This window comes from Pseudophryne corroboree, chromosome 1 (genome assembly GCF_028390025.1).
Source record: "Pseudophryne corroboree isolate aPseCor3 chromosome 1, aPseCor3.hap2, whole genome shotgun sequence".
Classification (NCBI taxonomy): domain Eukaryota; kingdom Metazoa; phylum Chordata; class Amphibia; order Anura; family Myobatrachidae; genus Pseudophryne; species Pseudophryne corroboree.
The window spans coordinates 230,096,100-230,122,380 of record NC_086444.1 but is presented as its reverse complement, the minus strand read 5'-3'; the positions used below and the strand labels follow the sequence as shown (position 1 = coordinate 230,122,380).

Genomic DNA, 26,281 nt, shown 5'->3' with positions numbered 1-26,281 from the left:
ACGAGAGGAATTGCAGCAGCACCCTTGTGCAGGCACAGATTGCAGCACATGCACAGATTGCAGCACATGCACAGATTGCAGCACATGCTCAGTTTGCCAAAAATCGCTCCATTGCGTGAACATCAGTCATTGGGGGTCATTCCGAGTTGTTCGCTCGTTATTTTTTTCTCGCAACGGAGCGATTAGTCGCTAATGCGCATGCGCAATGTCCGCAGTGCGACTGCGCCAAGTAAATTTGCTATGCAGTTAGGTATTTTACTCACGGCATTACAAGGTTTTTTCTTCGTTCTGGTGATCGTAATGTGATTGACAGGAAGTGGGTGTTTCTGGGCGGAAACTGGCCGTTTTATGGGAGTGTGTGAAAAAACGCTACCGTTTCTGGGAAAAACGCGGGAGTGGCTGGAGAAACGGAGGAGTGTCTGGCCGAACGCTGGGTGTGTTTGTGACGTCAAACCAGGAATGACAAGCACTGAACTGATCGCACTGGAAGAGTAAGTCTCGAGCTACTCAGAAACTGCACAGAGAAGTCTTTTCGTAATATTGCGAATCTTTCGTTCGCAATTTTGATAAGCTAAGATTCACTCCCAGTAGGCGGCGGCTTAGCGTGTGCAAAGCTGCTAAAAGCAGCTTGCGAGCGAACAACTCGGAATGACCCCCATTGTGTACAGACATGAATTAGGCCCAATGTCTCTGCATCATTTTTATACCTAATTGCTGCAAAAAAACAAGTTTAAATGTTATGTTTAACCGTAATGTCGATTACTCACTGGAGTTCAAAATCTGCATTTGATTTGCTTCTTTAACACAAATGTAATAAATGTAAATGCAGTAAAGACAGAACTAGTCATTCTCTATGCGTCCATATCTGCTTGAAATCATACTTGAATTTGCATGTATTTGCATTGCTGGACAGTTTTTGTGCATTGCTTGTACCACTACAGTGCACTACACTGCAGCAGGCTTCCTGGTTAATAGGGGGGATCTGCTGGTTTTACTCTACACCTCACATTCATTGCCCCACGCCTTTAGTGGAAACTAGCCCAAGCTCAATAGCGATAGGGCTTGTTGAGGGACATGGGTGGAACATGCTTATAATTTTCTAACTATTTACATATTTACTAGTAGAGCTTCTCTCTTTAACTGCAATAGCCCATTCATTTCAATGGGGTAGTTCACCCCAGAAATACCATTATAGTAAATAGTCTAATGAAGTGAATAAAAAAAAAGTTGCATGCCATAGTGTCTAGAAGTGTTTACAAAAGCATGCCAAAGTGCCCAGTACGTTCAGTGGTGCAACTAGTGTTGACAGTGCCCAGAGCAAATAAATAAATTGCACCCCTTGAAAACTGTTCTTTACATTTCTGGCTAAATTCTTATATTGAGCCACAAAATAAACATACACTAGAAACACAAGCTAGGGAACCTAAATGAAAAGCAAAACCTCAATACAACAGAGATGAATGACACTGCTATAAAATACACTTCAACAAGATTCTACTAGTGCAAATGGCAGGTGTCACTGCCCTGTCTTATCCCTCATTCCCAAAGCCTAGCACTTCCAAAACCTTTTAGTGATCTGAGAACCTTTGTTCCTACATCTCATCTTGTGCACCTCACCCTTATTTCTGTTCCTCAATTTGCTGACACATGATGGAACCCTACGTTCTTGAAACGACTCACTTCCTCCAACCTGTCTCTTCCAAACAAACAGTGGCTAGTGCTATTGCTCTGTGCACCATCACCTGACTCTTTCCTCCAATTACACATACCTACACATAAATGTGAAGTGGTATAAATGTGATTGTCATAAGTTGGAAGTGGAATTTTTATATTTTTTAACTGTAAAAATAGCGTCCCCAAACTTGAGCTACACCTGACTCACCCTTGTTATGCCGCTGACCACAGGTATTCTACATGTGAACCATATCTTGGATGCATATGCAAACCCATAAGGCTATGTGTAGTATTGAACAATTTGTCAAAATCACAGGTGATTCGCAGCTTTGACAGATGGATTTAAAGCACCCACAGAAATAAATGCTAAACCAGGCTGCCTAAGCCCATAGTGTGTACAGTATGTGCATTTTTCATGCAACCCAAATATTTAATATTTAGGCCTTGTTTGCGTCTAAAAGGTCAAATGCAGCAGATCAATTACAGAGGACACGTCTTCATTCAGTGGAAATCTCCTCCTTTAGGCATAAAGGTTAGATCTGAATTAGAATTCAATGACCATATCTAAAGATTGTGTTTCTTCAAGTCATTGTCAATTTATATACCCTAGGGAATTGAACAAATTGCTCTATCCATATCATATCGCCCTTCGTGGGTTTAATTACAACTGAGAAATGACACAAAGCCACTTACAAATAAGGACAATGCTTCACTTAGCTGACCAGGGACTGTAGCTCACTCCTCTGTCCATATTACTGCTGCACATGAAGATCCAGCACTTAGAGACAATTGCTCTTTCTGACATTCTTAACACAGACAGAAAAATGGTCTGTGTTCATGGTCTCTACCTGTCTCCTGCAGGGGTATATGGCTGCATACAGTACATACCTTGAGCTTGCGTCTGGCATTAAACTCCTGGAGTTTCTTTTGGGCATTGTCCATATGAGCAAAGTTTGCAGCTTTTCCTGTGACCCAGGGGTGTTGTAGAGCTTGGTGAGTGGTGAGACGCTTTTTTGGGTCAAACACGATTAACTTTTTCACCTATAATGCATAAATATAATAAAGTGATATAGCAAAGAACATGTATAATTCAACCCTTCGCCATACAATTCTGTGGGGATAGCTGCGGGCACGGTGGCGCGCTACGCGCGCCACAATATTTATCCTTTCTCCAGGGGGGTCGTGGACACCCACGAGGGAGAATATCTGTCGATATGCCGGGTGTCGGGATCCCGGCGCCGGTATACTGTGCGCCAGGATCCCGACATTCGGCATACTGAAGACCACCTCTGCCATAATATTTTAGCAATTGGTGATGGGAGAACAGGCGGAAAACAGCATTGGATAATGAGCACAATATGGCCTCTATAGTAGTAAGCTTCCCCCAGATTACCTGAAGATACACACTACGTGCCAGGCAAAACCCCAGTGACTTCATTCCACGTGTGATTTTACTACTGTAGTGTTGTAAGAAGCATTAAAAAGATACAAGGTTTTCTTAGCTACTTCAGCAACAATGACCCATGGAAAATAATATATCTCCCATGTGAGACATGGCACATTTACACTGTATAATGGAGTCAGAACAAATAAGGATTATTGGAACTTTAAAAGCATTAATATTGTACACATGTGGTAATAAGAATGTTATGCTCTGAGTTTAATAAGGATTAATGACCTGGAATGGCAAACAGTTATTTGACATTTGACAATGTATATTTTTATATACATTCAATATATTTACACAGTATATCTGTATCTGTTGCTAATGTAATCAGTGACATTCTCTGGGGAACAATTTTCCACTTCATAGGTAACCTCTAAGGGAAAGTTATGAATGTCACATATAGTGAGGACTCCAAGCTACGTAATTTAATATAACTGTATGGTTTGTGTTTAAATCAATGGAAAAAAAATGAATGAATGAACAAACAAACTAATGAACGAACGAACGAACGAACGAACGAACGAACGAACGAATGAATACGTGTTTTTTGTGCACATAAATTGATTTCTTGGAATAACACACGGAGTAGTGCAACTGTTTTCTTATATGACAACAAATACTAGCATTACTACTATAATTCTACAATACATAATTGACACTCCCGTTATGAAACTTGGGGGACATTCAATATGCGGCTATGTAAGCGCGAATGTGCACATTACTGACATTTATAGTCCAGTAATATCATATATTTTTCTGCAAGTTGCCGGAGAAACAGACTGAACACCCCAACTTGGAGCCATTGCTGACAATTGATTTGCCCCCATTTTGACAAGTCAGGACAAATACATATACTGTAGTCGTTACATAGTGGCCTATTTATCATACTAAAAATGCAATCAATACCATTGTTTAGTATCGGGGTAATTTACCAAGAGGAGGAGATATTGCTGCATTCCCACTGTTAAAAATTGCAAAAGTAGTCACCATAGGTTTATAACAGCCCCATTTATACTAGGTCCTGCTTGATGGGGTAGTCTTTATAGGCTACAGATTTTCAGAGGGGGATGTGAAAGATGCCTTGCTGAGTCTCTAGACCTGGAAATAAAGCGATCGCCTAAGTGGTCACTTTACATTTTAGACATAATTGTCGGGATGGAATCTTTCAGATTTATGTCCTAGCGCCTAAGCAAGGATACACTGCCTCAAAAGGGCATTCCAAATCTTTGTATGATAGGTATGCAGCTACTGTATGAGGTGTGCGATATTTCAGAGCAATTGCGTGACTATTAATAAACAAGCCTGATAATCATTAGGTCGACATGGAAAAAGGTCAACATTAGTTTTTTTTTTTTACTTTTTTTGGTGTCGTTTTCTTCAAAAAGTGTCAGAGAACCCCAATTAGTGCGCCGCACCGTTCCCAATTGTAGTCCACGTGGATCGATAAGTATGAAAAGGGTCAAAAAATGAAAAAAATTGTGAAAAACTCATGGCGACCTTTTTCCACGTCGACCTAATGCATTATTGTCAACCCAATGTATGTCGATCTAACTCATGTCCACCTAATGACCACCATCCGATAATCATTCAGTCTGTGGAGCCCACATCATCTTTACTGTTGATTCAAAAGACAATGAAAAGAAAGTATCTCTTTTCCCAACATGACCATAGCCACCTGTTTACTTCCATGAATACGTGCTGTCTGAATGACTAATATAAGGTATATTCCTATTCCACTTCCACTCTAACTATGCCCATGGCCAGGGAAAGGTGATAGATATCATAGTTCAGTGGTAAATAATATGTTTACTAGCCACAAAATAAGAGATGCCGAGGGCAGTGCATGTTGTATCGTTATTCATGTGATGTTAGGGATAGAAACAAGGCAAGGAAGACCTCAATGGCCTACTTAATTAACTTGCAAATTAAAAATGAATCCTCTAGTAAATGATATTGGGATAGCTAACTGGAAAAGTCTATATTTCATGAAATGTATATTAGAATAAAGTTATGTTATAGCTCAGGAGGTCCACCTGAAATTCTGCTGCAACAATCTTGAGACTAGCCACGGCTATCTTCAGGGCCTGTGGCGGAGTTACCACCTTCAGGACAGTAGAGAGCCTGGCTGGGCCCAGGTACTTTTCATGGGGCGTGGCCTAAGCACGGGAGGTGTGGCCCTGCACCCTTAGAAATAATACAGAAAAAAATGGTACTTTCAGTGCCTCCCTGCAGCCCAGCACACAGCAGCGTATGCTGGGCTGGGGAGAAGAGCTGCAGGTAATGGGGGGTGGGGGGAGACTTAGGGCCCCGCTGGGCCCCTACATCAGGCCTGTATCCAGATTAATAGTACCTGCTCCTTCTCTCTCTTGGCTTCAATGACCACCTTTGCAGGGTCTGCAGTAATTAGGGGCACAGAGATGAGGGGAAGTCCATACTGTAACTACCACACCCCAGGTCCACAGCACCCACTATCAGGACAGAGCAAGCAGCAGTAAGACAATACAGGGATTTGCTATGCGTTGCTCAGGGCCTCACACCTGTTCAGCAGAGCAGTAGGCACTAGAGAACAGATTGCATTGCTGGGCCCCAAATTTAGCTAAAGTGCCAAACAAAACAGTAAAATAGTATTCCGCCCCTTTTCATGGAAATGCTATATTGTGAATACCTGATGCTGCATTGTTTACCTAATATTTGTCATAACAAATCCTTTGTTTGTTTATAATCCTTTATTTGTTTTGTTTATTTGTTCATTTAAAAGTACTGCACTGTACAGCGATGACACCATATGTTTGCTCACCAAGTCCTTGGCATTAAGAGATACATCGTCCCACCAGGGGGAGACAAAGTCATAATCACAGTTGAGAATCCTCTTGTACATGTACTGATCTCCACGCTCATCGTAGAAAGGTTCAAAGCCGCAGAGCCTGTGTGTAGAGAGATACATCAGACTGGTCAGCTGTCGCTTACTCCCTGCGCTGTACTAGTATTCATACGTTTAAATGGAATACTGTACAGACAGAACCCAATACCCTGGCTGAAAGCGAAGAGCCATGCTTTATGGGAGCCAAATTCAATTAATTACATTCAAATACAAGTTTATCCAATACAAGAAGACATCTGCTATAGATGTGGCTGCCTGCCAAGAGCTCTTATACAGATCATGTAACTCCTCAGTGACTTCTATTGCAATCATTTACAGTTAGGCGTACATTATTCCTTAGGAAACATACGTTTTGTTTGTGTTTGTGTTTCGGCATGAAAGTAGAACACACAACAGACACACACAGTATACACCTTTATTTTCCCCAGTTTCATTTCCCCCCCCCCCCCCCACTAATTTTCTATAAATACACAAACTGTACCTGGGTAGCTCCTGCTGTTGGATCCACTGGGGCTGCGCTATTACTTCTTTGTTCCTATGATTTAGACAGCACACAAGATGCACCTCAGCACACAGGGGGTTATTCAGGTTTGTTAGCAGGCCAAAAAAAGCACTCAAAACCATGTTGCACTGCAGGTGGGGCAGATGTAACATGTGCAGAGAGAGTTAGATTTGGGTGGGTTATATTGTTTCTGTGCAGGGTAAATTCTGGCTGCTTTATTTTTACACTGCAATTTAGATTTCAGTTTGAACACACCCCACCCAAATCTAATCTCTCTGCACATGTTACATCTGCCCCACCTGCACTGCACATGGTTTTGCCCATTAGTGTGCTTTTATAGCTTACTAACAAACCTGAATAAGGACAACAGTGTGTCACGTGACAATATCCCCAGCTACTGGTGCCCAATATTTGTATAATCTGCAACTTTTCACATCAGAATGCACCAAGTATACAATAAATACATCAGTGTAACAGTTTCCCTTCTGTAACAATTCAGATATTTCTTGCCTTAACTAGGAGCTCTCTAAAAAATCCACACAGATGTGTAACTTACTAACACATTTGTAGGAAATAGGCAACCCTCTAGGATCCTGCCCACTTCCCCAGTGAAGTGGGTGGGACAGTGATGATGTATTTGCTGTGAATTGCATCATTACAGCCCAGTTCCCTGCAGCGTAATTGTGGCATTACATTGGGGCCAGGGTGTCAATAATGAGAGTCAAGGCTCACAACGCCCACCTGGGGCTTCCTCTCCATAGGGGTGGATTTAGGGGTGAAGGTGCCCCTAGGCACAACAGTAACCCCCCCCCCCCATCTAATTTTATTATTTGTATTGATTGTTTACAAGCCCCTATCTGATGATAGACAATTGAATAGATTCATTTAAAAAAAGCCACCAACAATGATGGCATTTGCTACTTTATTTTAAATCATTTGTCGCACCTACGGTACAGTAGCTTTCCTGGCCATGACCACAGACATACAGTATGGCACTATGTGTTTTTGTGGCTTTGGCTTGCACTTAGTATACAGAATATAAAAGGCTGAATTATATCCTCCTATCAGATTCATTTTTCAAGATCATTATTTTATTTTTTACTGTTACCTAATATGATAAACCCTAAATCTAATAAAATAACTTTAAAAATGATCTTAGATCGTTTGCATAATTTGTATTTCAGATACATTATTTTGCAGCAAGATTGGTGTATGAGTACAGCAATATTGTTTAATGTATGCAGCTGATTTATTTATTCTGTGAATAGTGATTAATGTAAGCATAATATGTAGGCTTGAGTGATGGTAAAAATATGGATGATGTATGAAACATATGACTAAAAAAAGAACAGCAAACAACACTGTCCCTGGGGATGTTGTAGGATGACAGAGCACAGTTTAAGTAATGGTGCTGTAATTCCATCCCCTCTGGTTTCACAAGTGCACAGGAGATCGTGCATAGCTGCAGTCAGGGCCATCTTAACAGCATTGTAGGCCCTGGGAAAAGCAATGCACTGTAGCCCCTAAATACTAGTGATGAGCGGGTTCGGATCCTCGGGATCCGAACCCGCCCGAACTTCACCTTTTTTTTCACGGGTCCGAGCAACTCGGATCCTCCCGCCTTGCTCGGTTAACCCGAGCGCGCCCGAACGTCATCATCCCGCGGTCGGATTCTCGCGAGATTCGTATTCTTCTGAGGAAACAGCCGTTGTGATTTGGCTGAGAAACGCGTCAAGAGTTGCTCCAAACTAGCGTGGACATCAGTTTTTCGAAAGCGGCATAGAAGGCTCCATTGCGGGCATTGTTCCTGCCATTCCAAGTGGACCTGACATTGTGAGCCCAGCCGAGAATACAGCCGTCTGTCCTGAGGTTTTGCCTAGCCATCACAGTTAATGCTGATATCACGACCTGGACAGCGGGAGGCGGGCCACTAGATCCCGGATGGCAGTAAGGTGCTTCTATAGACGGAGGCAAAGATCTAACAAGAGGCGCAACCGCGGAGAACATCCTGCCGGACGTTACGAGGTGGTCGCTTGATCACTAACGGCAGAGACGCGGTGCAGTGCGCACAAGATAGAACTTTATGCCCAGCGGGAGGCGCAGCCGCTAACGTATGGTGAGACACAACCATTTACATTCCTATACAGCCTGATTGATGAACTACAAACACTAAGGAGTACGATAAACGAATATCATTAAAGTGGAATCTAGATAAATTACTTGTTTAACTAATATACGGGGACGCCCGTGAGAAATATCCTAATCATCCGGTTTGAGTACTCCCGGTGAGGAGAATTTATTGACTGGCAACGTTTATTACTCCATTTATTAATTAGTATGCTCCATTTCTAGTGATATTGCCAAATGTCTGGAGTTATATGATTTTCCCAGGGGAAGGATTCAAGCATTAACTAATTATCATACATCTCTATAGACATAACTGGGACTGTGATCTATTAATTATTATACAATCTTTAGGAAGTTATATTCTATACTGAAAGGCTGTTGATTGTTTTATTTGATGCATATTGTGGGAGAATATTTATAGTAACACTTTTACGAGCTATAGATATAATTGTTGCTTTTTAATAAGGTGTATCCGTTATATTGAAACTGTATCCACTGTGCACAGTTGTGTTTCAAACAAGTATTGCAAGGACAAAAGCAGTCTTTGAAATACTTGATGTCCATTGGATATTGTCGGATCTATTAATTATAGAGACCTTTAGGATTGGTATTTAATGTGGATGTATATAATTTTGGTGGTTTTAAAACATTTTTTTAAATAAAATACTCTTTAAAACCGGACAGCGCTTTAAAAAAAATTTTTCCCGCCCGAACTTCACCTTTTTTTTCACGGGTCCCAGCAACTCGGATCCTCCCGCCTTGCTCAGTCAACCCGAGCGCGCCCGAACGTCATCATCCCGCGGTCAGATTCTCGCGAGATTCGTATTCTATATAAGGAGCCGCGCATCGCCGCCATTTTTCACTCGTGCATTGGAGATGACCGTGAGAGGACGTGGCTGGCATCCTCTCAGTTTCTATGTTCAGTAGGCTGCAAATTGTGCTGCAAATATCTGTGCTCAGTGTGCTGCAAGTGCAAATATCTACGTTCTCTGCCTGAAAAACGCTCCATATCTGACTGTGCTCAGTGTGCTGCAAATATCTGTGCTCAGTGTGCTAATTGCTTTATTGTGGGGACTGGGGACCAGCAGTATTATATAGTAGGAGGACAGTGCAGAGTTTTGCTGACCAGTGACCACCAGTATTATACGTTCTCTGCCTGAAAAACGCTCCATATCTGTGCTGCATTGTAGTATATAGTAGGAGGACAGTGCAGAATTTTGCTGACCACCAGTATAACTATATATATAGCAGTACGGTACAGTAGTCCACTGCTCTACCTACCTCTGTGTCGTCAAGTATACTATCCATCCATACCTGTGGTGCATTTCAGTTTTGCACAGTTTGCTGACCACCAGTATATACTATATAGCAGTACGGTACAGAAGGCCACTGCTCTACCTACCTCTGTGTCGTCAAGTATACTATCCATCCATACCTGTGGTGCATTTCAGTTTTGCACAGTTAGCTGACCACCAGTATATACTATATAGCAGTACTGTACAGAAGGCCACTGCTCTACCTACCTCTGTGTCGTCAAGTATACTATCCATCCATACCTGTGGTGCATTTCAGTTTTGCACAGTTTGCTGTCCACCAGTATATAATATATAGCAGTACGGTATAGTAGGCCACTGCTCTACCTAGCTCTGTGTCGTCAAGTATACTATCCATCCATACCTGTGGTGCATTTCAGTTGTGCGCAGTATATATAGTAGTAGGCCATTGCTATTGATATATAACTGGCATATAATTCCACACATTAAAAAATGGAGAACAAAAATGTGGAGGGTAAAATAGGGAAAGATCAAGATCCACTTCCACCTCGTGCTGAAGCTGCTGCCACTAGTCATGGCCGAGACGATGAAATGCCATCAACGTCGTCTGCCAAGGCCGATGCCCAATGTCATAGTAGAGAGCATGTAAAATCCAAAAAAATAAAGCTCAGTAAAATGACCCAAGAATCTAAATCAAAATCGTCTGAGGAGAAGCGTAAACTTGCCAATGTGCCATTTACGACACGGAGTGGCAAGGAACGGCTGAGGCCCTGGCCTATGTTCAAAGCTAGTGGTTCAGCTTCACCTGAGGATGGAAGCACTCATCCTCCTGCTAGAAAACTTAAAAGAGTTAAGCTGGCAAAAGCACAGCAAAGAACTGTGCGTTCTTCTAAATCACAAATCCCCAAGGAGAGTCCAATTGTGTCGGTTGCGATGCCTGACCTTCCCAACACTGGACGGGAAGAGGTTGCGCCTTCCACAATTTGCAAGCCCCCTGCAAGTGCTGGAAGGAGCATCCGCAGTCCAGTTCCTGATAGTCAAATTGAAGATGTCACTGTTGAAGTACACCAGGATGAGGATATGGGTGTTGCTGGCGCTGGGGAGGAAATTGACAAGGAGGATTCTGATGGTGAGGTGGTTTGTTTAAGTCAGGCACCCGGGGAGACACCTGTTGTCCGTGGGACGAATATGGCCATTGACATGCCTGGTCAAAATACAAAAAAAAATCACCTCTTCGGTGTGGAATTATTTCAACAGAAATGCGGACAACTGGTGTTGCCTTTGTCAAGCTGTAATAAGTAGGGGTAAGGACGTTAACCACCTAGGAACATCCTCCCTTATACGTCACCTGGACCGCATTCATCAGAAGTCAGTGACAAGTTCAAAAACTTTGGATGACAGCGGAAGCAGTCCACTGACCACTAAATCCCTTCCTCTTGTAACCAAGCTCCTGCAAACCACACCACCAACTCCCTCAGTGTCAATTTCCTCCTTACACAGGAAAGCCAATAGTCCTGCAGGCCATGTCACTGTCAAGTCTGACGAGTCCTCTCCTGCCTGGGATTCCTCCGATGCATCCTTGAGTGTAACGCCTACTGCTGCTGGCACTGCTGTTGTTGCTGCTGGGAGTCGATCGTGATCCCAGAGGGGAAGTCGGAAGACCACTTGTACTACTTCCAGTAAGCAATTGACTGTCCAACAGTGCTTTGCGAGGAAGATGAAATATCACAGCAGTCATCCTGCTGCAAAGCGGATAACTCAGGCCTTGGCAGCCTGGATGGTGAGAAACGTGTTTCCGGTATCCACCGTTAATTCACAGGGAACTAGAGACTTGATTGAGGTACTGTGTCCCCGGTACCAAATACCATCTAGGTTCCATTTCTCTAGGCAGGCGATACCGAAAATGTACACAGACCTCAGAAAAAGAGTCACCAGTGTCCTAAAAAATGCAGTTGTACCCAATGTCCACTTAACCACGGACATGTGGACAAGTGGAGCAGGGCAGACTCAGGACTATATGACTGTGACTGCCCACTGGGTAGATGTATTGCCTCCCGCAGCAAGAACAGCAGCGGCGGCACCAGTAGCAGCATCTCGCAAACGCCAACTCATTCCTAGGCAGGCTACGCTTTGTATCACCGCTTTCCATAAGAGGCACACAGCTGACAACCTCTTACGGAAACTGAGGAACATCATCGCAGAATGGCTTACCCCAATTGGACTCTCCTGGGGATTTGTGACATCGGACAACGCCACCAATATTGTGCGTGCATTACATCTGGGCAAATTCCAGCACGTCCCATGTTTTACACATACATTGAATTTGGTGGTGCAGAATTATTTAAAAAATGACAGGGGCGTGCAAGAGATGCTTTCGGTGGCCCGAAGAATTGCGGGCCACTTTCGGCATTCAGCCACCGCGTGCCGAACACTGGAGCACCAGCAAACAGTCCTGAACCTGCCCTGCCATCATCTGAAGCAAGAGGTGGTAACGAGGTGGAATTCAACCCTCTATATGCTTCAGAGGATGGAGGAGCAGCAAAAGGCCATTCAAACCTATACATCTGCCTACGAAATAGGAAAAGGAGGGGGAATGCACCTGACTCAAGCGCAGTGGAGAATGATTTCAACGTTGTGCAAGGTTCTGCAACCCTTTGAACTTGCCACACGTGAAGTCAGTTCAGACACTGCCAGCCTGAGTCAGGTCATTCCTCTCATTAGGCTTTTGCAGAAGAAGCTGGAGACATTGAAGGAGGAGCTAAAACAGAGCGATTCCGCTAGGCATGTGGGACTTGTGGATGGAGCCCTTAATTCGCTTAACCAGGATTCACGGGTGGTCAATCTGTTGAAATCAGAGCACTACATTTTGACCACCGTGCTCGATCCTCGATTTAAAACCTACGTTGTATCTCTCTTTCCTGCAGAGGTTCATTGACCTGCTGGTGAGAAAATTGTCAAGTCAAGCGGAACGTGACCCGTCAACATCTCCTCCTTCACATTGTCCCGCAACTGGGGGTGCGAGGAAAAGGCCAAGAATTCCGAGCCCACCCGCTGGCGGTGATGCAGGGCAGTCTGGAGCGATTGCTGACATCTGGTCCGGACTGAAGGACCTGCCAACAATTACTGACATGTCGTCTACTGTCACTGCATATGATTTTGTCACCATTGAAAGAATGGTGGAGGATTATATGAGTGACCGCATCCAAGTAGGCACGTCAGACAGTCCGTACGTATACTGGCAGGAAAAAGAGGCAATTTGGAGGCCCTTGCACAAACTGGCTTTATTTTACCTAAGTTGCCCCCCCCCCCCCTCCAGTGTGTACTCCGAAAGAGTGTTTAGTGCAGCCGCTCACCTTGTCAGCAATCGGCGTACGAGGTTACTTCCAGAAAATGTGGAGAAGATGATGTTCATCAAAATGAATTATAATCAATTCCTCCGTGGAGACATTGACCAGCAGCAATTGCCTCCAGAAAGTACACAGGGACCTGAGATGGTGGATTCCAGTGGGGACGAATTAATAATCTGTGAGGAGGGGGATGTACACAGTGAAAGGGGTGAGGAATCGGAGGATGATGATGAGGTGGACATCTTGCCTCTGTAGAGCCAGTTTGTGCAAGGAGAGATTGATTGCTTCTTTTTTTGGTGGGGGCCCTAACCAACCAGTCATTTCAGTCACAGTCGTGTGGCAGACCCTGTCGCTGAAATGATGGGTTTGTTAAAGTGTGCATGTCCTGTTTATACAACATAAGGGTGGGTGGGAGGGCCCAAGGACAATTCCATCTTGCACCTCTTTTTTCTTTCATTTTTCTTTGCATCATGTGCTGTTTGGGGACTATTTTTTTGAAGTGCCATCCTGCCTGACACTGCAGTGCCACTCCTAGATGGGCCAGGTGTTTGTGTTGGCCACTTGTGTCGCTTAGCTTAGCCATCCAGCGACCTTGGTGCACCTTTTTTTTTCTTTGCATCATGTGCTGTTTGGGGACTATTTTTTAAATCTGCCATCCTGTCTGACACTGCAGTGCCACTCCTAGATGGGCCAGGTGTTTGTGTCGGCCACTTGGGTCGCTTAGCTTAGTCACACAGCTACCTCATTGCGCCTCTTTTTTTCTTTGCATCATGTGCTGTTTGGAGACTATTTTTTTGAAGTGCCATCCTGTCTGACACTGCAGTGCCACTACTAGATGGGCCAGGTGTTTGTGTCGGCCACTTGGGTCGCTTAGCTTAGTCATCCAGCGACCTCGGTGCAAATTTTAGGACTAAAAGTTATATTGTGAGGTGTGAGGTGTTCAGAATAGACTGAAAATGAGTGGAAATTATGGTTATTGAGGTTAATAATACTATGGGATCAAAATGACCCCCAAATTCTATGATTTAAGCTGTTTTTGAGGGTTTTTTGTAAAAAAAACACCCGAATCCAAAACACACCCGAATCCGACAAAAAATTTTCAGGGAGGTTTTGCCAAAACGCGTCCGAATCCAAAACACGGCTGCGGAACCGAATCCAAAACCAAAACACAAAACCTGAAAAATTTCCGGTGCACATCACTACTAAATACCCATTCACAGGAACTAACTAAAAAAAAGTCTTAACTTACCCCTCTTGTGGTTTTGTGCCGTCTCTCCACATGCTTCTATATAGCGAATGGCTGTTAGCACTCCAGCCATCCACCAATCAGTAAGCTGACAGCTGTTCACTGTCTGCTGCAGGCTAGAATGCTGCCTGGTTGCTCTGACCACCACGTTCAATGGCACCTAGAATTGTGGGGACCTCGGGAGCTGCCCAGTGTGTCTATACATGAAGATGGCCCTGGTTGCAGTCCTTTAGGGATGTTGATAGTAGTGATGAGCGGGTTCGGTTTCTCGGAAACCGAACCCCCCCGAACTTCACCCTTTTTAAACGGGTCCGAGCCATACTCGGATTCTCCCGTATGGCTTGGGTAACCCGAGCGCGCCCGAACGTCATCATCCCGCTGTCGGATTCTCGCGAGATTCGGATTCTATATAAGCAGCCACGCGTCGCCGCCATTTTCGCTCGTGCATTGGAAATGTAAGGGAGAGGACGTGGCTGGCGTCCTCTCCGTTTATGTTGATGCATTACAAATATTTTGTGCTTGCTTATTACTTAATTGTGGGGACTGGGGAGCAGCTGTATATAGGAGGAGTACAGTGCAGAGTTTTGCTGACAGTGACCACCAGTAATACGTTGTCTGCCTGAAAAACACTCCATATCTGTGCTCAGTGTGCTGCATATATCTGTGCTCACACTGCTTAATTGTGGGGACTGGGGAGCAGCTGTATTATATAGCAGGAGTACAGTGCAGAGTTTTGCTGACAGTGACCACCAGTATACGTTGTCTGCCTGAAAAACACTCCATATCTGTGCTCAGTGTGCTGCTTTATTGTGGGGACTGGGGACCACCAGTATAATATTATATAGGGGGAGTATAGTGCAGAGTTTTGCTGACCAGTGACCACCAGTATATAATATATAGCATTACGGTACAGTAGGCCACTGCTGTACCTACCTCTGTGTCGTCATTAAGTATACTATCCATCTAGATTCTATACCTGTGGTGCATTTCAGTTGTGCAGTTTGCTGACACAGTGACCACCAGTATATATAGCAGTACGGTACGGAAGGCCACTGCTGTACCTACCTCTGTGTCGTCATTAAGTATACTATCCATCTACATTCTATACCTGTGGTGCATTTTAGTTTTGCAGTTTGCTGACACAGTGACCACCGGTATACTATATATAGCAGTACGGTACGGAAGGCCACTGCTGTACCTACCTCTGTGTCGTCATTAAGTATACTATCCATCTACATTCTATACCTGTGGTGCATTTTAGTTTTGCAGTTTGCTGACACAGTGACCACCAGTATACTATATATAGCAGTACGGTACGGAAGGCCACTGCTGTACCTACCTCTGTGTCATCATTAAGTATACTATCCATCTACATTCTATACCTGTGGTGCATTTTAGTTTTGCAGTTTGCTGACACAGCGACCACCAGTATACTATATATAGCAGTACGGTACGGAAGGCCACTGCTGTACCTACCTCTGTGTCGTCATTAAGTATACTATCCATCTACATTCTATACCTGTGGTGCATTTTAGTTTTGCAGTTTGCTGACACAGTGACCACCAGTATACTATATATAGCAGTACGGTACGGAAGGCCACTGCTGTACCTACCTCTGTGTCGTCATTAAGTATACTATCCATCTACATTCTATACCTGTGGTGCATTTTAGTTTTGCAGTTTGCTGACACAGTGACCACCAGTATACTATATATAGCAGTACGGTACGGAAGGCCACTACTGTACCTACCTCTGTGTCGTCATTAAGTATACTATCCATCTACATTCTATACCTGTGGTGCATTTTAGTTTTGCAGTTTGCTGACACAGTGACCACCAGTATACTATATATAGCAGTACGGTACGGAAGGCCACTGCTGTACCTACCTCTGTGTCGTCATTAAGTATACTATCCATCTACATTCTATACCTGTGGTGCATTTTAGTTTTGCAGTTTGCTGACACAGCGACCACCAGTATACTATATATAGCAGTACGGTACGGAAGGCCACTGCTGTACCTACCTCTGTGTCGTCATTAAGTATACTATCCATCTACATTCTATACCTGTGGTGCATTTTAGTTTTGCAGTTTGCTGACACAGTGACCACCAGTATACTATATATAGCAGTACGGTACGGAAGGCCACTGCTGTACCTACCTCTGTGTCGTCATTAAGTATACTATCCATCTACATTCTATACCTGTGGTGCATTTTAGTTTTGCAGTTTGCTGACACAGTGACCACCAGTATACTATATATAGCAGTACGGTACGGAAGGCCACTGCTGTACCTACCTCTGTGTCGTCATTAAGTATACTATCCATCTACATTCTATACCTGTGGTGCATTTTAGTTTTGCAGTTTGCTGTCACAGCGACCACCAGTATATAATATATAGCAGTACAGTACGGAAGGCCACTGCTGTACCTACCTCTGTGTCGTCATTAAGTATACTATCCATCTACATTCTATACCTGTGGTGCATTTTAGTTTTGCAGTTTGCTGACACAGTGACCACCAGTATACTATATATAGCAGTACGGTACGGAAGGCCACTGCTGTACCTACCTCTGTGTCGTCATTAAGTATACTATCCATCTACATTCTATACCTGTGGTGCATTTTAGTTTTGCAGTTTGCTGACACAGTGACCACCAGTATACTATATATAGCAGTACGGTACGGAAGGCCACTACTGTACCTACCTCTGTGTCGTCATTAAGTATACTATCCATCTACATTCTATACCTGTGGTGCATTTTAGTTTTGCAGTTTGCTGACACAGTGACCACCAGTATACTATATATAGCAGTACGGTACGGAAGGCCACTGCTGTACCTACCTCTGTGTCGTCATTAAGTATACTATCCATCTACATTCTATACCTGTGGTGCATTTTAGTTTTGCAGTTTGCTGACACAGTGACCACCAGTATACTATATATAGCAGTACGGTACGGAAGGCCACTGCTGTACCTACCTCTGTGTCGTCATTAAGTATACTATCCATCTACATTCTATACCTGTGGTGCATTTTAGTTTTGCAGTTTGCTGACACAGTGACCACCAGTATACTATATATAGCAGTACGGTACGGAAGGCCACTGCTGTACCTACCTCAGCAGAACGGGGCTTTTCCAAGCACAGCAGAATGAGTTGAGCAGCAGTGGATCCAGTAGCCCCGTTCTGCTGAGGTGATTTAAAATCCCGGCTATTCCTTCTGCTGGACAATCCGCTACAGACGCTGTCGGCTGCTGAGAATCACCTCCGCAAACTGCCACTGACGGGAATCAGCGCTTACAATCACGAGTGAAAAACGGATCCTAATGCTAGGGGTGAGCAATAGCACACTATAATTCTAACAACCCCTTTGCTTTAACCTACTAACAAAATTTCAAATATCCTGTGGAGACATTTCACTTATCCCTCTATCAGTACGGATGCCACCAGCCTAATTTATGATTGTGGACTGCAATATTAATATAATTGGCGTACAAGCCGATTATACTTAATTTATTCTTATCGTGAATGTGATTATTTATAAATGTATATGCATTTGCACTTCCTATGTTCTTAATTTACAAACCAATCATCTTAAGTGGTTTTTTCCACCGTTTTTATTATTAAATGTTTTTCTTATCAGATATCAGCGCTCCTTAAATGTTTTTTATAGAACATTAACTATACATCTTTTGATTAAGGCATCCAGTTGCCCTGTAGGAGCTGCTATTATACTAATTATTTTACATCAGGTGTTTTCTTTAATTACTCTATTAGCGCCCGATTTAACAGGGTAGTTATTGCCCTTGCTTTTTTTCTTTGAATTTGTTTGTGTCAGCCACTTGGGTCGCTTAGCTTAGTCACACAGCTACCTCATTGCGCCTCTTTTTTTCTTTGCATCATGTGCTGTTTGGGGACTATTTTTTTGAAGTGCCATCCTGCCTGACACTGCAGTGCCACTCCTAGATGGGCCAGGTGTTTGTGTCGGCCACTTGGGTCGCTTAGCTTAGTCACACAGCTACCTCATTGCGCCTCTTTTTTTCTTTACATCATGTGCTGTTTGGGGACTATTTTTTTTGAAGTGCCATCCTGTCTGATACTGCAGTGCCACTCCTAGATGGGCCAGGTGTTTGTGTCGGCCACTTGGGTCGCTTAGCTTAGTCACACAGCTACCTCATTGCACCTCTTTTTTTCTTTGCATCAGGTGCTGTTTGGGGACTATTTTTTAAATCTGCCATCCTGTCTGACACTGCAGTGCCACTCCTAGGTGGGCAAGGTGTTTGTGTCGGCTACTTGTGTCGCTTAGCTTAGTCACACAGCGACCTTGGTGCGCCTCTTTTTTTCTTTGCATCATGTGCTGTTTGGGGACAATTTTTTTGAAGTGCCATCCTGTCTGACACTGCAGTGCCACTCCTAGATGGGCCAGGTGTTTGTGTCGGCCACTTGGGTCGCTTATCTTAGTCACACAGCGACCTTGGTGCGCCTCTTTTTTTCTTTGCATCATGTGCTGTTTGGGGACTATTTTTTTGAAGTGCCATCCTGCCTGACACTGCAGTGCCACTCCTAGATGGGCCAGGTGTTTGTGTCGGCCACTTGTGTCGCTTAGCTTAGCCATCCAGCGACCTCGGTGCAAATTTTAGGACTAAAAATAATATTGTGAGGTGTGAGGTGTTCAGAATAGACTGAAAATGAGTGGAAATTATGGTTATTGAGGTTAATAATACTATGGGATCAAAATGACCCCCAAATTCTATGATTTAAGCTGTTTTTTAGGGTTTTTAAAAAAAAAACACCCGAATCCAAAACACACTCGAATCCGACAAAAAAATTTCGGTGAGGTTTTGCCAAAACGCGTCCGAATCCAAAACACGGCCGCGGAACCGAATCCAAAACCAAAACACAAAACCCGAAAAATGTCCGGTGCACATCACTAGTTGATAGATAGATAGATAGATAGATAGATAGATAGATAGATAGATAGATAGATATCATATAGGTGTGTTATTTTATATAGTCATAGATCTACTCAGTAACTTCTACTCAGTACATCCATATAATGTACCTTAGGTGTACATCATGCCATGTATTATTTATTATTATTATTATTATTATTATTATTGTTTTACTCTAACAATAAAATGGCTATGAAGTCCTAGGAGTATATTTACTAAACTGATAAAACAGCAACATGAATCAATTCGGTGGCCGTAATTCAATTGCCTACGGTAAATTACGAAGGATGAAAAGGGAGGTAGACTCTGACTTTAATGCCTGTGGCTATTCAATTGGACACTCTTTTTCACCCGATAGCCTTATTAATGCCCATTAAAGTGGCGTGTTAATGGGTGTTAACACGGGTTAATGGGCGTTAACATACAGAATCCATGAAAAGTTCATGGATTCATGCATTAACAGGGTTGCGGCACCCGTTAGCTGCTGAGGCAGTTGAAATTAATCCTTGATAACTTCTGGCTTTGGGGCTAATTGGATATCCCAGAGGGACCAATTAGCCAACTGTAATCTACTGAAGCTAAATGAATCCTGTCCTAAATCAGGCTTATTTATTCCTCTTGCCGTTTTAAAACTATCGGTCAAAGCAGCTGATTATCAGTGGGGTTCACAAACTGCTAGATAGTAAATATACCCCATAGTATTTATTTATTTATTAACAGTTTCTTATATAGCACAGCAAATTCCATTGTTCTTTACAACTAGAAACAATGATAACATACAACAAAACAATTGGAAACAACAGTGAAAAAACAAGAATGGGTAATAATAGACAGACATAGAGGTAGGAAGGCCCTGCTCTCAAGCTTACAATCTATAGGGAAGTAGGTATTGATACACAAGGATAGCTGTTATCTATTGCATAAAGTTCCACTAGATTGCAAAGGTTCTTTGTGGGCTGTATGATATGGTCACACAGCAATGTTGGCATGGGGTCAGAAGAATGGGAAAGTGAAGAACGAGAAAATAGACAAGGATATTAGTGGACTCATAGTGGGGATGTAATGGATAGGAAAGTTATGAAGGTTATGTGGGCGGTTTTGGAATTTGATAAGCTTGCATGAAGAGGTGAGTTCTCATTGAACACTTGAAGATTTGGAGACTAGAGGAGAGTCTTAATGTGTGTGTGAGGGCATTCCACAGAGCAAATAATGAGTGTGGATGAGAGACATAGAACTTGTGAAGAATGAAGATGTTGGGTTGGGAGATATTTTGAGATGTACATACCTGTAGGTGTAGTTTGGTTAATGGTCTTGTGTGTAACCAAAAGTATTTTCTATTGAATACGGTAGAATACAGGTAACCAATGGAGGGATCGACAGAGCGGCTCCGCAGACGATGAATGTCTAGCGAGGAAGATTAGCCTCGCAGCTGCATTCAGAATGGATTGTAGTGGTGAGAGTCTGTTTTTGGTAAGACCAGTAAGAAGACTATTGCAATAATCAATGCGGGACATAATGAGATCATGGGTTAAAGTTTTTTCAGTGTCTTGTAGAAGGTATGGTCGTATTTTTTTTATATGTTTTTTTAGATGCATGTAGCAAGATTTAAAGACAGATTGAATGTGGGGAACAAAGGTCAGTTCAGAGTCGAGGATGACACCTAGGCAGCGAGCTTGTGGGGTAGGATTGATTGTCGAGTTTTCAACAGTGACAGATATCAGGTTGGTAACTGCTATTGGTCGGTGGAAATATAATTAATTCTGTTTTGGAAATATTAAGTTTGAGGTGGTGAGAATACGGAATTTTTTGAGTGAGACTGAAATAGTGAAACCTTTGTTTTCTGATGGCTCAATGTACACAATCTTTGTTTACTACACAAAGTTATAAAAAATATTGTATTAAATGACCTTCAGGCTGTGTGTATAAGGTGTATATGAAACATAAATGCATTCTGTGCTTAGACTTGGGTCCCATCACCATGATATCTCATTATGGTATGCAATTATTCCAAAATACGGAAAAATCCGATATCCAAAATACCTCCGGTCCCAAGCATTTTGGATAAGGCATACTCAACCTGTATATATATATATATATATATATATATATGTACACTTTACGGGTAGTATACCACCCATGGGATGTAGTTATGTGACCGGCGGTCAGGAGACCGCTGGTCACAACACCTCCACCTACATCCTGCTCCCTCACTATCCCGACGGTCGGCATGCCGACCAGCAGGGACTATTCCCATTCCTAGATGTCCACGACACCTATAGAGTGGAGCCACCAAGCCCGCAGTGTGGAGAGCGCAGCGAGCCCGCAAGGGGCTTGTTGCGCTCGGCCCCCACCCACCCCCTGCCGCAATTCCGCTGCCGGACACACATATCCAACCCATTACCCACTAGTACTGTCAGCCTTATTCAGAACTGTTAGTGCCCAGTGCGCTTGCGCAGCAGGCGTACTGTGCGTGCGTACACAGTGAGAGGCATTCGCAGGATGATCCAGGACAGCGACGTAGTGTTGCGGGCATGTTGTCGGAAATGGGGGCAGGTTCGGGGCGGCTACGTGATGTCACACATGCGGCCGCTGCGACACAAAAAAAATAGTGACTCTGCGCCTGCCTTCGCAGCCTGGAGGCAGCCACAAATCAGCAATGTGATCGTAATTGCATTGCGATCACATTGCTGCTGGACGGCCTTACCATGTGCTGGGCGGCTCCCAGCATGCGATCGCAACCAGTTGCTGTTATGCTAAAATAGCAAAACTGCAAGTGACACTGAATAAGGTCCAGTGTTGGGTCATTCCTGTGGCTAGGTATATTACCAGACACCACAGTAAAAATACATAATTCACGTATCTTTCCATTTATGCCCCGCTGCAGCAGGGAAGTATTTGATGGTAGCCTAATACTGCACGTGGTTATTGCTCACAATAGGAAAGTGAGAGAATGCTGGAACTAGTTGGTATTTTCCATAGTTACTGGCTTAATTAATTTACATTACTGACCTCATTTGCAATCAGCTATTTATATACCATTCCTTTCAGTGTTCATCAGCACCTAATGAAGATGTATTATTTTTCTAATGAAGTGGGTGAGGGATATAATGTGTTAGCGGGGCGGGTAGCTATAACAGCACATAAAGAAACAACAAATCCATTAGTACTATTTTATTAAATAATTTTGAGCTTCAGATTTGTCAAATTTAGAAAGATTTTGAAGCTACAAACCAAATTGTGTAATGAATGTATCATAAAAATAAGCATAAAGGTGTCTGTGGGATGTTATTGTCACTCAGCATTGCTTAGCTCTAGCACACTGACACATCCTTTTACATGGCCACTTGCTGCAATCAATTATCTTCATATTCAGAGACTAGACAGTAAGAGAGAGACTGGAGATTACAGCGGCCTGAGGAAAGGGTGGCATAAGCACAGAGAGGGCTTGTAATGGCCCGGGGGATATGTATTATTTGGTTTTTAGACAACTATAGACACTTTTTGATGAAAACGAATACATCGTGTAGTTGAGCGATGTTTTCTAAATGCACATGCCTCTAAGGGGGAAATTCAATTAGCCGCTGCAATTTTTTCAGCAAAAATAAACAATGAATGCCCAGTATACGCTAGTAATGCAGTTGTTTTATTTATATGAAATAGCAGCGGGTATGCTGAAGCGGCTACTTGATGCCACAGTTTATAAGGACACACCTGTACATGGTTTCTTTTTAAACAATACTTAGCTATGATATAATATAGACAGCACAAAATCATCTTTCTAACTAGTTTATATGACCCCAGGTACTTCCGGAAATGTATAATTTGTGTTTTATAATAGCCCATTCCCAAGGCATGCTTCAAGCCAAAGATTGTGAAATGTATGACAAAACCGCAACATGGTTGGCACTGTGAGACGGCATTGGCATATGTTTCTACATTCATTCATATTTGACAAGGATATGTGGCATCCCATTCTGCTCTACACTAAATCTTAAGGACAATACGGTGGACTCCATATTCAGCATCACTATGCCTCCTTCATAACCAGCACGTCCCCCAAACACAGTCAAAAGAAGATAAAAAAAAAGAAGAATCAAAGCAAAAACAAACAGCATGAAAACAAACAGCAGGAAAGTAAAACATATCCTCTTATTGTGCAGTGTGCCAACATTAAATGGGGACATTTGTGTTTCCTGCAGTGAATCTCATTTATCCATAAGACTTCTAGGATTGTTTGAGCACAATTTATGTATAATTTTATCTTTGAATGTTGTTCAAAATTCTAATATCAAATGCATGGTCTGATAAGTACAGCAAGCCTAATAGCTCAACAAAACTGTAATTGTAGTATGCTATGTAATAACATTTACTGATAATACACAACATTAGCGTAAATACACCAATACATCATTAGCATAATAGTGTTTGTCAGGGATTTTGTGATTATTTATTAAATATTGTTTCATTTTCTGTGTTATTTTAAAATTCAAATGAGCCAAGTATGACACAGGAATGTATTACACATCTATATTAAAATATAACTTTGTAGGACTTTTCCTAGCTTTTATAAAGATTATGGGGGTCATTCCGAGTTGTTCGCTCTGTAAAAATCTTCGCATCGCAGCGATTTTCCGCTTAATGCGCATGCGCAATGTCCGCACTGCGACTGCGCAAAGTAAATTTGCTATGCAGTTAGGAATTTTACTCACGGCTTTTTCATCGTTCTGGCGATCGTAATGTGATTAACAGGAAATGGGTGTTACTGGGCGGAAACAGGCCGTTTTATGGGCGTGTGGGAAAAAACGCTACCGTTTCCGGAAAAAAACGCAGGAGTGGCCGGAGAAACGGGGGAGTGTCTGGGCGAACGCTGGGTGTGTTTGTGACGTCAAACCAGGAACGACAAGCACTGAACTGATCGCAGATGCCGAGTAAGTCTGAAGCTACTCAGAAACTGCTACGAGGTGTGTAATCGCAATATTGCGAATACATCGTTCGCAATTTTAAGATGCTAAGATTCACTCCCAGTAGGCGGCGGCTTAGCATGAGCAAATCTGCTAAAATCCGCTTGCGAGCGAACAACTCGGAATGAGTGCCTATGTTACCTTATTTTACAATTTTACAAATTTTTGTCTTTGGGACTTATTCAGGATTGTTAGCAAACCAAAAAAAACCACATCAATGGGCAAAACCATGTTACACTGCAGGTGCCGCAGATGTAACGTGTAGAGAGAGTTAGATTTGGGTGTGGTGTGTTCAAACTGAAATCTAAATTGCAGTGTAAAAATAAAGCAGTCAGTATTTACCCTGCACAGAAACAGTATAACCCACCAAAATGTAACTCTTTCTGCACATGTTACATCTGTACCCAGGGGCTGGCAACTTTTAGTCTGGGGGGCAAGTCCAGAGCACTGGCCCATAAGTAATGGCGCCATCTTAAATGGAGTTTTTGTTTGTTTAAAAAATATTTATTAATTTTAAAAAAATTAGGCCTGGTGTAAATTACCCCAAAGATACTTTATTATAAAGTTGTCAGTGCGCCGCGGCTTCAGCAGAGCTGTGTAGTGCAGGGGTGGCCAACCAGTCAGTGGCAAAGAGCCAGAAAAGATCTGTAGTCAAGGGTAAGAGCCATATCATGCGTGCGCTGAAGGCGCGCAAGCAAAAATGGGGGCGTGGCATAGTTGTCACAAGGCCACACACCATTTTTATGCGCACACCTTTCGGTTTGACGTTTGTAGGAGTATGACCTTGTGTCATAACCCCATTTTTAGTCATGTTGTACAGTGCCACATACATATAATGCTCCTGTACAGTGCCACATACATAAAAAAACACCAAAAAATGGGTGCCTCCACAGTGCCAAATACAGATATGCCCCCACAGTGCCAGATACATATATGTCCCCACAGTGCCAGATGCATATATGTCCCCACAGTGCCAGATACATATATTCCTCCACAGTGCCAGATACATATATTCTTCCACAGTGCCAGATACATATATTCCTCCATAGTGCCAGATACATATATGTCCCCATAGTGCCAGATATGCCCCCACTGCCAGATACACATCTCCCCAATGCCAGATATGCCCCCAGTGTAAGATACACATGTCCCCCCAGTGCCAGCTATGCCCACAGTGCCAGATATGCCCACAGTGTCAGATACACGTCCCCCCAGTGACAGATATGCCCCCAGTGCCAAATATGCCCCCACTGTCAGCTACACGTCTCCCCAGTGCCAGATATGCCCCCACTGCCAGCTACACGCCTCCCCAGTGCCAGATACACGTCCCCTTCAGTGCCAGAAACAAATATGCCCCCAGTGCCAGATACACATCCCCCCAGTGCCAGGTATGCCCCCAGTGTAAGATAGACATGTCCCCACACTGCACCCCCCCCCCAAGTGCTGCTCACTGCCGCGCTGCTGCTCTGCTCAGTCTGCTGCTTGTGAGGGGAGGAGAGCGCAGCGTGCACCTCTCCTGCCCTTCAGTCTCCACTCTCTGGCAGCGTTGATTCTCTCTAAATAGGCGCCGGTCCGTGAGCCAATCAGAGTTCGTGGACCGGAAGCTAAGACTCCTGATTGGCTGCTGGTCCGCGAGCTCTGATTGGCTCACAGGCCAGCGCCGGGCACTGCAGACTATGGCAGCGGGAGGCACCGCGGGATCTTATGAACCGCATGCAGAGATAGAAAGAGCCGCATGCGGCTTGAGAGCCGCGGGTTGGCCACCGCTGGTGCAGTGGAAGGTGGCGGCCGACCCAAGACCCTTGGAAGTAGCGTGGCCCGGGGGGCACATGGCACCCTGCCTCCCGGGCCAGCCTGCCTCTGCATC

The 26,281-nt window shown here is 43.5% G+C and overlaps 1 protein-coding gene across 1 annotated transcript in view; it reads right to left on the bottom strand.

Annotated features, from left to right (window-relative positions):
- Positions 1 to 26,281, bottom strand: part of CAMK4 (calcium/calmodulin dependent protein kinase IV) — a 495,844-nt gene that overhangs the window by 10,092 nt on the left and 459,471 nt on the right. Inside the window, exons 9-10 of the mRNA XM_063964113.1 lie at positions 5,919 to 6,045; positions 2,563 to 2,715 (exon numbers count right to left, since the gene is read on the bottom strand). Coding sequence (XP_063820183.1) covers positions 2,563 to 2,715; positions 5,919 to 6,045 — 280 coding nt within the window. The remainder of the gene's footprint in view (positions 1 to 2,562; positions 2,716 to 5,918; positions 6,046 to 26,281) is intronic.